Genomic DNA, 13,952 nt, shown 5'->3' on the forward strand with positions numbered 1-13,952 from the left:
GGGTGGTGGAATAGGACTCAAGTGCAGACATAGCGAGGCAGATGGCGGGTCCAAGGGTGTTTATTGACCAAAAGATAAATCACAGTCACGCACTGGAGAGCGTTAAAAAGGCACAAATAAAAGACTGGGAGGGGAAACAGACTGACGGAAACTACAGGAAACAAACTACAAAGACTAATACTAAACAGTAGGGATGTTTGATGTTGGCTTTTTTTTTACCGATATCCGATATACCGATATTGTCCAACTCCTAATTTCCGATACCGATATCAAGAATCAAGAGGTTCATTTGTCACATACATACCAGGGCATACAGTGAAATGCGGGTGGTCATGCAAAATACAATAATAAAAATAGGCATAGAAAAAAATAAACATAGAAAAAAGAAAATAGGTAAGACACAAGATATGCATGGTAAAAGAAATAAAAAAATACATGCTAAGTTCCTGAGAAACTAGTTCCTATATACACTACTATACAATATACAATTTACAATTTTAACTCTTAATGTATCAAAACTATACTATTAGTACCTCCTTCCTTTAAAGTGACTTTCTATTTTTTAAAGTGACATTTTGTTTAAGTGATTGTTTTAGCGGTTGCCGCATGAGTACTTGTGAGTGGAGAGTTCAGTGTTCAGTGTTCTGATGGCCTGGAGGAAGAAGCTGAGCCGGAGTCTCTCTGTTCTTGCAGCGTGTGACCGTAGGCGCTTGCCTGACCGCAGCAGATTGAACAGGCTGTTGTTGGGGTGGTGGGGGTCTTTCATAATTCTGCAGGCTCTGGATTTGCACCTCCTGTTATATAAGTCCTGCAGGGGTGGTAGTGCAATACCCGTAGTACGCCCTGCTGAGCGCACCACTCTCTGGAGTGCCTTCCTGTCCTGTGCCGTGCTGTTTCCAAACCAGGCAGTGATGTTTCCAGTCAGAATTCTCTCTACATCCCCGGAATAGAAGGAGTGGAGTATCTTCCCCGATACTCTGAACTTCCTTAGCTGTCTCGGGTGATAGAGGCACTGTTTCGCCTTTTTCACCACAGAATCTATGTGTGTAGACCATGTCAGGTCCTCTGTGATGTGGACTCCCAGGTACTTGAAACTGCTCACCCTGTCCACGATAGCCCCGTTTATCCACAGTCGCGTGTGTGTCCCCTGCTGTATTCTCCTAAAATCCACGATCAGCTCTTTGGTTTTACCAATGTTCAGGAGTAGGCTGTTATCCCGGAAACAGCGTGCCAGTTCATCAACCTCCTCCCGATAGGCCTTCTCGTCATTGTTAGAGATCAGCCCCACCACCACTGTGTCGTCCGCAAACTTCACTATGGAGTTGGAGCTGAACCTGGCCACACAGTCATGTGTGTACAGTGAATACAGCAGGGGGCTCAGAACGCAGCCCTGGGGGGACCCGATACTCAGGGTGATTTTTCTGGAGGTATGACCCCCCACCCTGACTGCCTGGGGCATGTCACTTAGAAAGTCCAGGATCCAGGCGCTCATGGCGGAGCTCAAACCCAGATCAATCAGCTTGTCAACCAGTCTGGTGGGGACTATGGTGTTGAAAGCTGAACTATAGTCAATGAACAGCAATCTCACATAGCCCCCCTTCTGACTGTCAAGGTGAGATAGTGTGTTGTGTAGTACTTGGGAGACCGCATCGTCAGTGGACCTGTTTGTCCTATATGCAAACTGCAATGGGTCCATGTTACTGGGGAGGGAGGCACAGATGTAATCCTTGACCAGCCTCTCAAAGCATTTCATGACCACAGAGGTGAGTGCCACCGGTCTGTAGTCATTAAGGCCTGCTGGAGAGGAGTATAAACCGATACCGATAAATGCGGGGTTTATTCCAAAAAACGGAATAATTTCAGGTAATTAACATTACATATCTCTTGTTGTGGAATTAACACAACATTATGCATACCTTTGACAATAAATAAAATAAGAATTTGTTCTTACTTGCTTGCCTGGGTAAATAAAGCTTAAATAAATGCAAAAAAATATATATATATATTAGGGCTGTCAGTTTATCGCGTTAATTAGATTAATGAATTACACAGCAAATTATTGCGTTATGAAAATTAACTCAAAATTAATTACAAACAAATAAGTTATTTTTTTATATATAATTTTTTTTTAATAATTTTTTTTGTATCTCATTCATTCCATAAGAATGTAGAATACACATTTACAGACTTTTTTTTTTAATATGGTCCATTTGCATGTTCTTGGTATCTGATTCTAGGGACATCTATGAATCTCAGGGAATGTATTCCCAGTGTCAGAAATACTGTGGGCTAGATCCACAAAGAATGGATTGCAAGGTGCACCCTTACAATTCATTATGAATTGAAAATGGGGGACCCTGATGTAAACAAGACGAAAGTCTTTCTCTTGTTAAGGGGGTCTGCATCCCCTTAACAATTATGTGTATTGAGCCGTACTGTATTGCAGTGGTTCCCAAAGTCGGGGTCGCGACCCAAAGGTGGGCCGCGAGCAGCCACGGATGGGCCGCGAGATGATAAAAAAAAAAAAAAAAAAAAATTAAAAAAAAAACTTTTTTTATTTTTTATTTTTTTATTTTTTATTTTTTTATTTTTATTTTTTTTGTCAGGCCACTGAACTTAGAAGCAGGCCAGGACAGTGTTTCTAGTTGTATTCTAAAATTATTTTCTATTGTATTCTAAAATGTGACTATATGGTTTTATATTAACTTAATAAATAAACAAAAACTAAAAATCTACTTATTTCAACGAACATTTCAAACTAAATAACAGATTATGCACATAAAACGCTGAAAACAACCGAAGCAACAATAGTATTTTAATGAGGCTATTATTATTATCATTATTATTTTGCAACAAGTTAGCCCTCTCATAAATAGCACATATAAATGAATAACTAACTTGAACTAACTTAATAGGATTGAAGTGATATTTGGCTTAAAAAATCGGTCGCCTGGCAAAAAAAAAAAAAAAAAAAAGCCAGACGATGTGCATTGGGCCGCGGCTCTCTGACGCCTTATTTTCTGGGCCCCGGCCTGAAAAGTTTGGGAACCCCTGCTGTATTGTACCCATTCTGCAATCTGTTAATAACATTTTCATTCAATCAATCAATCTGCGCGGTGATTGATTGAATGCAAATTTAATTTTTAGTCAATTGTAATGAACCAAATGAGAATATCAATACATTTTTTTTTTATCTTTGACTGTGAATAACACCATGCTCAAATTGACCAGACCTGAAAAATCTAAGCAAATTAATAGATGGAAGATGATTAAACAGAAGGTTTTGTAGATACAGTACTGAATTCTGCCATCCGGACACATGCAATTTGAAATATGATTATAGAATATAGAATATCAGGCATAAAATGGTTATGCGATTAAAATGCGATTAATTAGATTAATTAATTACAAATCTTGTAATTAATTAGATACATTTTTTTAATCGCCTGACAGCACTAATATATATATTTCTTTTGAAAACAGATACCGATATTTTCCGATATTACATTTTAATGCCAATATCGGCCGATAATATCGGACATCCCTACTAAACAGTGAACCTAATACAAGACAGTAAAAAACTAACAGGGGAACATGAAGGAGAGTGAGAGAGAGAGAACACAGAGAAAGAGAGACAAGGAGAACAAATAATGACACTGGGAGAGGCGGAGCAGGAGAGAACAGTCCATGGAGAGGCCGAACATTAAAATCACTACATAGTGCCACAGTGGACCCATCAAAGAAGACTGTCGAGAGAGAGAGAGAGAGAGAGAGAGAGAGAGAGAGAGAGAGAGAGAGAGAGACAATGCGTGGGATTTGGTTAGATGAAGTTTCGCTTGAGATGGAACTAGTTCGAGAAGGTTAAATACGTAAACGTAATTTAGAAAGCGAGCGGGTTCGGAGGCAGGTTGTGCGGCTTGTCTGGCAAACAGGAACAGTGTGTTCAGAGAGAGAGAGAGAGAGAGAGAGAGAGGACAGCAGATAGTGGGCCAACTCTGGAGAGGGAACATGAAAGATAAATGAGACATGAAGTGGGGAGATGACTCAGTGTCACAGTGTGTACCCAGAAAATGGGAGACGAGAATCCGCCAAAAGATGAGCCTGGCTGGAGGAGTCTCGCCCTTCGATCGGTTTACCTGGGTTCCCCGTTGTGTGACTGTACAGAGAACAACTATTCACACTTTACGACTGGGTTTTATGTGAAGCCTCCTAAAGCTGATCGGTCAGTCGTTAAACCCACTTAACCCCCGGCTCTTAGCTGTTGTGATCGGGTGGGACCAGGTGACGACTTTGCTTTGTTAACGGAAGGTGTTCAGTTAGGCTCGTATTGATGCATCTCCACCTTCCGTTCGATGACCCTCAAGCTCTTCGTGCTCGCCAGTCCCCCGTCGAGACATTGCCGAAAGAAAACACTGCAACAGGTTTTTTTATAGTGAAAATCAACTCGACTTTTATTATAGAAAAATTATTCTCAATAGGAAGGACATTTGAAACCAAACACTGCAGACGTCAGATCCATGTACACCAGTGGAGGTTCAAAGCATTCAGATGTTATCTTCCCACTTCTATCCAAGATGATGTCAGATGCAACTCAACTTTGCAGTGATGACGGGTCACATAAAGACATGATCTCAAAGGTCACTTTATTAGGCTGCGTCCTGTTCATCTGAAGTCCCCCAGATCAGAGGTATCAGAACACACGCGTGTCTCTCATGCCTGGTATGTTGGCTCTGAGCGTGGGCTCACGCTGTACTGTCCTGTACTCTCGGGGGGGGGGGGGGGGGGATTAGTGTGTCAAGGGCTCCCGAGGTTGACCGGTTCTCTGTCGTTACAACAACTGTTGCCAGGGCATGTTAACTATGCCCCCCCCCGCACCCTTCACATGCCATGCCTCTCTACAATTCTTCCACTCTCTTCCATCGTCACCTTTTTTTAATCACTTCATTCGCCATCTGTCGCTTCCTGTACGAGTGTACGTTTACGCCATTAAAGGTATGAAGCGTGAAGCTGATAGAGTATACAATAGTCTTAATAACATGTTTGTTTACCTTTTTTATAAAACACTTACTGTTCAATAGAAAAACAAAACTGCATGCAACTGAGTTTTAGTGTGCACCACAGCATACGACGGCCGTTCTACATTAAACGCCATTTGGCCTGTCTCATCGCTAGCGGGGAAAACAAGGGCAGAGGGTCGTCCAATGACCAGACGAGTCCAGACACCCGGCAAGCCAGCCAGCCTGCTCTTTATCCAGCCAGCAGCAGGGGGATTAGCCCATGAGCACAGCTGAAAGAACACACACACACACGTCTGACTTTCCATCACACCGCGGATAACTTCACATGATCTAATACCTTCTCCCGCTAAATGCCAACAGTAACAATGTGTGACATTTCCCTCGTATTGTGCTCCCCGAGACGGGGTAGGTATAGTGCTAACACTCTTTATAGGAACTGGGATGAATGTGACTAGAGATAAATCTATATACATCTTTTCATGCTCTTTTTCTGATAAGCCTCTAACACTGTGGTTGTAATTTATCATCGTTCATCCTTGTAGTCTTTGTACTCTGCTCTCCCTAACATCCTCTTTCTCTTTTTTCACCCTCTCTGGGCTTCCTGTGACATGGAGCGGCCCAGGATTCTGGGCGCTTTGGCGAACTCCATCCGGAAGGGTTTGACGGGGGGAAGGTCCTTTGTGATCTCGTCCACGGTCCTCTTCTCGAGACAGACGCCGTCCGGGATGGTGAAGGGTCGGAGGTCCTCCGCGGTGTGCGGGGCTCCGCGACCCAGCCTGATGCCCAGCTCTGCGGGGGTGAAGATAGGCAGGGGAAGGGTGTTTCTCTTGGGCAGCAGCTGGTGCTCTCTCACCCCCCTCTCCACCGTACCAACTCTGAAGACGCCCGAGGGGCAGGCCTGGACCAGGGGGCGAGCGCGCCACTCTCTGGACAGAGTCTCTCTGCGGGAGTCATCATTCATGTTCATTGTCTGTCTGCGGGTACATTAGAAAGAGAGGGACAGAGGAAGTTAGGAACTGTTTGAAACCCGTGAAGATGTACAGTACATTACTTAATCCAACCTCGATTGCCTTTCAGTGTGAGAATTCCGCCAAGAATTTTATTACTGCTACAGAGTTCATTTGAATATTCCCATTTCATGACGATTACAGACATGTACATATAAATCCAAGACGACGTCTTCAGTATCTTAAGTCTAGGTTTCGTATTAGAAATAATTAGTCCTTCTTGTTCAGTGACGGCACATACTGTAGAGGCAACATTATGAGCACCTAAGGTGTTTCACTGTAGCTTGAGATCTCACCTGTCCTGGGCCTGAGTCTTGAGGTTGATGCTGTGCCAGTCTGCGCTGTAGCTCTCCTTCTGAGCCTGGTTCTCTTCCCTTATGCTGCAGGCCAGCTCAGCTGCCACCACGGCCCCGTTGCGCTTCTCCATCACGGTACACACCTGCATCATCTCTGCCGTATGAAGATCTGTACTTCTGTCTGTCTGTCTTAATGCCTCCCACCAGGTCTCTCTCTCCCTCTAACGTGCCGGGCTGTCTCGTTACCGCTTGAGTTCAGTATTTCTCCTTGTCAGGACAGTCTGGTGCTCTCTGTCTTTCTGTCTGTGGAGATTTCTGTCCAGGGACTCGTGATGCTTCAGCTCTCTCTCTTTCTCTCTTCTGCTGTCTGTGTCGGGTACTGCATCTGTCCAGGTCTTTTATAGAAGCCCTGCTGCTATTTCCAAACTATGCAGTCACTCTACAGACAGTGTGGGCTGATATCCGATACCAAACGCTCCCTGTCTCGCTGCCCGCCACCCCCTCCCCATGCTGGAAATTATGACACCAATGAGGGGTTACGGGTAATTGGACTGAAAATCCCCCGGTACTGAAATTAAATCCCCCAATCCCCTTCCCTAATCACTGGACCCCGGCTCTTTCCACATCAGCTGGTACTGGTGGATCAAGAGTTGAAGGTTCGCGTCCTCGGAGTGCAAACATAGAGAGACTTTATGCCGACATTATACAATCATGTAGACAGACACACACGAGGGGATTGTCCTCAGAAGAGGCATCTTGATGGGGCTCGGGTCTTGATATATGTGGAGCTGCCAAGGGCTAATGTGGAAAGAGATAAGCCTCTGCCAGTATTGCCAGCGATGCTAAGGTATGTGTTCATAATAAACGGGACTCAAAAAGTACTTGAAAGCCATACACGTTCAAGTTCAAGTTTTGTTTTATTTGTCACATATAATGTACATTACAGCATTACGGTGAATTGCTTGGTTCTGTATGAGTCCCCTGAGAATGTGATTCATACAGTAAAAAAGTTTAAAGAATAAATTCCAAACACTATACAAAATATACAATATACAAACTAAAGTACAACCTAAAGTACTAGATTAAGTACAAAATGCTAACCTTATAAAATGCAAAAGCGAAGTAGGGATGTAGTGCAAATCTGTTTGTAATAGATAGAAAGCAGATAGCCTGCTTGAAAGTGACTCAGGTAAAAGTTAAAGTCACCAATAAGAAAATCACTTGAGTCGAAGTAGCTCAGAAATGTACTTAAAGTATCAAACATAGCTGGTGTTAGAATTTTACTTCACCAAGGCGGTCGGGTGGCGTAGCGGAGATTGCAAGAGGCTGCGGTCTCGACTCCCGGAGTCAGCATTGCCTGCGGCTTGGGCCGATCGTCATACTAACTCGTTTGGCTGAGTTAGCGGGAGGGAAGTTGTGGGTGGTAATCTGGCGTTGTGGACAGCGACGCCTACAGGTCAGGTCTGGGCGCCTGCTCAGCGAAAGGCAGGAAGTGGTGAAGGCAGCGTGACCTCCCACGCGTTACACTTCACCAATGAGAGTCCTCGCTGCCAGGTGGAAAGAGAGCCGCTGGCTGTCTCTGCATGTGTCGGAGGAAGCATGTGGTAGACTTCAGGGTTCCCTTGTACCGACCAGTAGGCGGAACATGCGCACAACAACCAGGTAGGGGAGGGGGGGAATTGGCATAACGACTAAAATTGGGATGGGGAGAAAAGCATAGAAAATCAGGCGGAGAAAAAGAGGATTAAAAAAAAAATAATACTTCACCAAAAACAATGCTGATTTATTTTGCACATATTCACACACACATCCAAAACCTCTATCTATATAGTTTTGTACATTTATTTGTTTGACAGTTGTTGAGAGTAAATGAGTTTGAATATTGGCCACCAGTGATAAATACATAGCAATACCTTGTCTTATAGGGACTGCTGCCTTATCATTTCATTGAGCTGTAATTAACACAACATAATTATTCAATGTCCCCGATGACATCACTGGTGACCATATTCAAACAAATTTACTCTCAATAACTGTCAAACTAAATTAATGTGCTTTTCATAGTACAAAGAAACAAGCAGCCAGATGATTTTCTATCTCCAACCATAGGTGCAGTTTGAATTACAAGGTGTTTGACAGGATAAGATGTTTCCATGCATTTTTGCAAGGAATTTGTGCATTTATGTGTTCATATATATAGCTGCGAATGGGAATTGATACGATTTTATTGATATCAATGCATTATTGATTCTGCTTATCAGTCCAATTGGCGATTCCCTTATTGATTCCTGATACATTTTCTGTATGCAAAAAAGGCCCTCTGGGTCCAGCAGAAAGATGACACTGGCCTCTCAAAATCACACTTTTGGCAAGGGAACATATTTGTTTCTGTAAAATATTCAACCTTCTACCTCATTTAATCTATTGTCCTAATAATATAGGCTATTTTGTTGACATTGCTGACATTTTACATAACGTATTACATAAAAACTAATTATATAATGATCTATAGGCTGGGTATGATATTATCTACACATTTTAGCATTTTCCCTTTAATTCAGCCTTCCCTTGAATTGAACACAGATCATAGTCACACAGTATAAGAATAGAGTTGAAATTACTGATAGCATGCTGTGGAGGGCGGATAGCATCTCTGGTTGATTATAGCACTCTTTAAATCTTTTGCTGAAACCCTTTGGATGCCGAGATATCTTATTAATTTAATTAACCTCAACAGTTTAAAGCTGTATAGTTATTACAAGCAACACACACGAGTAGGAAGATATTGTTGAAATTGTGCAAAAACTAAACATAGTATCCTGTTTGATGAATAATATTGTGGATTCATTGTATATATTTTTTGCATGATCTGACTGGATTACATAATCCTCTCCCTGGAATGACTTTGTCAAAATTGCCTGGTGAGAAAAAGGGAGACAGGCTAGCTGTGGGTGAGTCAGTATCACTTTTAATGAGGAGAGCGGGCAACAACCTGAAGGCTTGAAGAGAATCAAGTCAGGCAAGAGAAACCTTTCAAGAGAATCTGTGCTTGCAGCTTGTGTGTGTGTGGGTGGGGGTGGGTGGGCGGGTGTGTGTGTGGGGGTGGGTGGGTGGGCGGGTGTGTGTGCAGGAGGATTCCAAACCCTTTAAGGTGGGCATGCATTTAATTCAAATCAAACATCTCAAGTTGACCCCAACAATGACAGACAGGATTTATGATAATAAATAGGAAACACTGGGGCTCCCCTACAAGAAACTCTTTTCCTTGACCGTATCTGCATTATAACATCTCCCAAATGCACATAAATAAGACCGATACTGCATTTCCCTATTTCTGACAATACAATATTGAAATTTAAATGGAACTATTTAAGATAAAGTTAAAGTTAAATAAAGTTTGAAAATGCAACTACATTTTTGTCAGTAAGCTACTTATGTTTTTTTGTATTATTATTATATTTTTTATAAAGAAACGCCCGCTTGCGGTCATAAGCAGTAGCCTATCGGTTACATTTTTTAATGGCAGTTATTATTTCTTTTGGAAGTTTAGGGGGCTCCCTCCCCTGGTGGCTTCAGGGGCCCTATGCAACCACATAGTCTGCATATGGCAAGAAACGGCCCTGTGTGTGTGTGTGTCACTATCAGAGTGAAGTGCAGGCTTGTCTCAACTTGTATTGACGAGGCCGCCAGTTCTTGCGTGAATATGCACAGTGTGGATAATACAATACCATGATGAGAGACTGACAAGTACTGTAATGAAGTATTTTGTACTTTGTTACTTTACACCACTGACTAACACATATTGCATGAACAAATACACACACACATGCTTCAGGGCTCATTTACCTACTTTGGACTTTACTGTGGGGGCAGGGCCGCCTCAGGGGGTGTGCGAGCAGTGTGGTCGCACAGGGCCTCGCGGGAAGGGGGGCCTCGCACAAAAAAAAAAAAATTATTTATTTTTTTTTTTATTATTTTTTTTTATTTTATTTTTTATTTTTTGCTAGGCCCCCCTTCCCGCGAGGCCCTTTTTCATCACAGACCTAAAATCTAGTTTTGCTTATATGCTTATATATTTCACATTAGACACGTTTGTAGAATGTGTCTGACTTGTTCCTGGCTCTGCGGCTCTGCAGATACACTATTGGAGGCAGCTCTGAGGCTCTGCAGCAGAATTGGTTTCAATGAGGGGAGGGGTTACAGGTAAGGTAGCGTCTGACTATTTCACGCGTGCAGCATTGGAGGTTATGCCAGCCAAGATGAAGAGGACATCGTTCGGCAGATGGACTGAAGATGAAAGTTGTTGCATGTTAGACAGTTCAGTCAGGCTAGCCATCCCGGCTAAAGACAGGGACAGCTAGTTAGCTTTAGCTACGTTATAATATTGAGTGCTAACGTGTGGTTCAGTCGGGATATAGCCATGATGATGTCGGCTAGTAGCTAGCTTAGCTAAAGGCTAACTAGCGTTAGCTAACCTAGAGAGAGCACGTGCAGCATTGTTATGCCAAGATGAAGAGGACGGTCGTTCGGCAGATGAACTTCGTCAACTCCACGCGGTTGTCTCCATCCTCTTGGACGTTTGGTGAGTTTTTAATGCACTCTATTCTATTCCCGCCGTGGATATCTCTCTCTCTCTCTCTCTCTCTCTCTCTCTCTCTCTCTCTCTCTCGGGAGCCGACTAGCTGTTGTAGTAGCTAACGGTGTGTGGTCTGGTGTCAGCACCTGGTGCGAGGGAGGTGAGCTTGGTGTTTCATTATGAGAATATCTCCATGCTCAAGTCGGCTATAGTCCGTGAGGGACTTGTTGCCGGCACCGCTATGGTAAACACCACTCTGTAGTGGGACGTGTATTGCCTTCTTTTTCCCTTCTCTCTTCGTATGAGAAGAGGAAAACACAGCGGTTGTCTGAAGTGTTGGCCTGTATTGCTTTTCTCACGTTGTACAGTTTTTCAGTGGTAGCCGCATAGCTTGCTTCTGCGTTAGCTAATGGTTAGCGATAGCCGGGTTGAGCTAACTGTTAGCCAGTTAGCTGTTTAGCTACGACGTTAGCTGCTCGTTTTCGCTCGGCTGGGAACGTTAGCTTGATGCTATCAGTTAGCCTAGAGTTAGCTGTTAGCTTGTGCTACGACCATTGACATTAGCCGTGAGAATAGCAGGCCCTGGCACTCTGACTACGACATCATCTTTGACAGAAGATGTAGTCGGGCCTGCACCATGACAAGGCTCCGGCCATAGCTTCTTTTTGTCCCGCCAGCGAGAGGCCTTTCGTCAACGTGGAGACCTGTGTTGCGGCCTTTCGCCCTGCGTTCCTTGGTGCAGGTAAGATGTCCATTGGACATTACCCCACTCTTCCTTCCTTCCCCTCCCGAATGTTTTGTTAATAACAATGTTTTTTTCCAGGCAAAACATATGTTACTTCACAACATTTGGAGATACGACATGTGCTGTGTGTGAATTGTCTTGGTCGTTTGTGTAGCTTGGGTAGCGTTGGCCAAAGCTGTGTGTGGCCTGGTGTCAGTACCTGGCTACTCTATTTGCAGTTAGACTATTTAGCTGATGTCGGCCATTGGCTCCTTGCTACTTTGTTTTCCCTGGTATAGACCCTCTTCTCTTTGGATTTAAGTGTTGATCTTTGTCCTTTTGGATCTATGTATATTCATGTTGCCTTTGTGAAGTTATCTTTTCCTTCTGTTTTGTTCTTCCATTAAAAGTTGAATATCCTTTAGGGGCTCATCTTTGCTTATCTCTCTCATACATGCTCTCTCTCTCTAACACAAACACACATGCTCTCTCTCTCTCTCTTTCTAACACACACAGTCTGCCTATGGCGGCCTTTCTCGATGGCTAGGCTGTGCTCGCTGAGTCTGTACCTAGTCAAGGATCTTCAGTCACAGTGCTCAGGTATTCTGCCACTGTGTACTCTCTGTTTAGGGCCAAATAGCATTTCAATTTGCTCTGGTTTTGGGTTGTTTCTTTCCAATGTCTCTCTCTCTCTCTCTCTCTCTCTCTCTCTCTCTCTCTCTGGCCTTGCTCTGATGGAGGGTCAGGGGCATTGCCGGGTCTGTGCAGCGATAACACTGTATATTGACTGTAGAACGGGAGCTCTCTCTCGCTCTCTCTCTTGCTATATGTTGACTGTATCATGCCCAGCCTCGGGCAGCGCTATTATTTAAGAATATGTTGACTGTATGAAAAAATATATATATATAATTTTTTTTGTTTTTTGTTTTTTACCTTTTAGGGGGGGGGGGGGCTCGCGTTTAAATCTCACACAGGGCCTCGCATTTCTCCCAGGCGGCCCTGTGTGGGGGAGTTTACTATCGAGGTATAACCCTATATTTTACAAAGCAGGATTGGCTAATTAGACAGATAACTTTGAAAAATATTGAATTTATAACTTAATATTTTGAATTTGAATCTGTAAAACCATCCTTATCATTAGGGCACAAGTATCTTGTGTTTTATTATAAATACGCTCAGCCGAGGATCAGCAAACATATTGATAGTTGTTAATTAATTTATGAACATAATATCAGTTATTCAATTATATTTTTGTAAATGTAACTAAAGTTATCTAAGTCATCGTATAGATATCAAAGACTATCTGACAGGTGTACTTTATACTTTATACTCACTAGGTATAAAGTACTTTTACATTCATACAGTAGGAGAGAAAGTCCCATCACTGATGATTCATTGCCCTGGTGATGACAGTGCATGATGTCAGTCATAAACAACTCCGGTTACAGACGCAATGTACCGACACACACACACACACACACACACACACACACACACACACACACACACACACACACACACACACACACACACACACACACACACACACACACACACACACACACACACACACAGAGAGAGTCACCTCTGCCAGTTATCTGGTGGTGGGGTGTTAACTAGCAGTTACATTGCAGTGACTCACACATCTACATTAGGCACAGGCACTGATATCAGATATGACTGATCAGGCTGATATCAGATCATAAAATAGAAAGCGTATACAGTATGAAAACCTCTATGATTTATCTTCAGTCCACATTGATTGATCAGATTGCCATTAGGTGGTTTATATTAACTCATTGACTGCCACACTGTTTTTCCATCTTTAATATCTGGCGCCAGCGTTTCAGACCCTTTTGGCGATGTTTGCAGACCCATCGTATATTCTAAATTATAGCTATGGAGACAATAGTATGGATCATTTGAAAGGCAATATTTATACTCCAACAGGGAACAAACCGTTTATTTCTACATACCTTCGTTCCTGCGCAATCCCAGGCTAAAAAGCGTCCCCTTTCAAAATAATCCAGGCTCATTTCCTAGAACGTGAGATATTGCGTGTTTTGTGTGCAGCATGCGCATTTCGTACTTGTTGCTCGCCTGACACCTATATTATTTCCAGGTCAAAGGTAAACATGACCATACATAGAATTGTTCTATTCACAAAGCCACCATGGGGGGGGGGTCCCTCACCATAGTCGTCGGACTAGTTTTCTGATGCTGGGATCATCACAAAGGCATGTTTTATGATGGGGTTCGGTAAAATAGACATTACCTTTGTCAGCAGGTCCACCAAAACCCCGTCCACTAGCTCTTGCTCCGAAGTGTCTG

General features: G+C 43.1%; 1 protein-coding gene across 1 annotated transcript; it reads right to left on the bottom strand.

Annotated features, from left to right (window-relative positions):
- Nucleotides 1–4,430: 4,430 nt before the first annotated feature.
- Nucleotides 4,431–6,679, bottom strand: tcap (titin-cap (telethonin)). Its single transcript, XM_084329850.1, has 2 exons — nt 6,322–6,679; nt 4,431–5,992 (listed from the first exon to the last, which is right to left on the bottom strand). Exons 1-2 carry the CDS (start codon nt 6,471–6,473, stop codon nt 5,602–5,604), a joined length of 543 nt encoding a protein of 180 aa, XP_084185976.1. The 5' UTR covers nt 6,474–6,679; the 3' UTR covers nt 4,431–5,601.
- Nucleotides 6,680–13,952: the final 7,273 nt, after the last annotated feature.

Source organism: Notolepis coatsorum (assembly GCF_963971535.1).
Source record: "Notolepis coatsorum genome assembly, chromosome: 14".
NCBI classification, from domain to species: Eukaryota; Metazoa; Chordata; class Actinopteri; order Aulopiformes; family Paralepididae; genus Notolepis; species Notolepis coatsorum.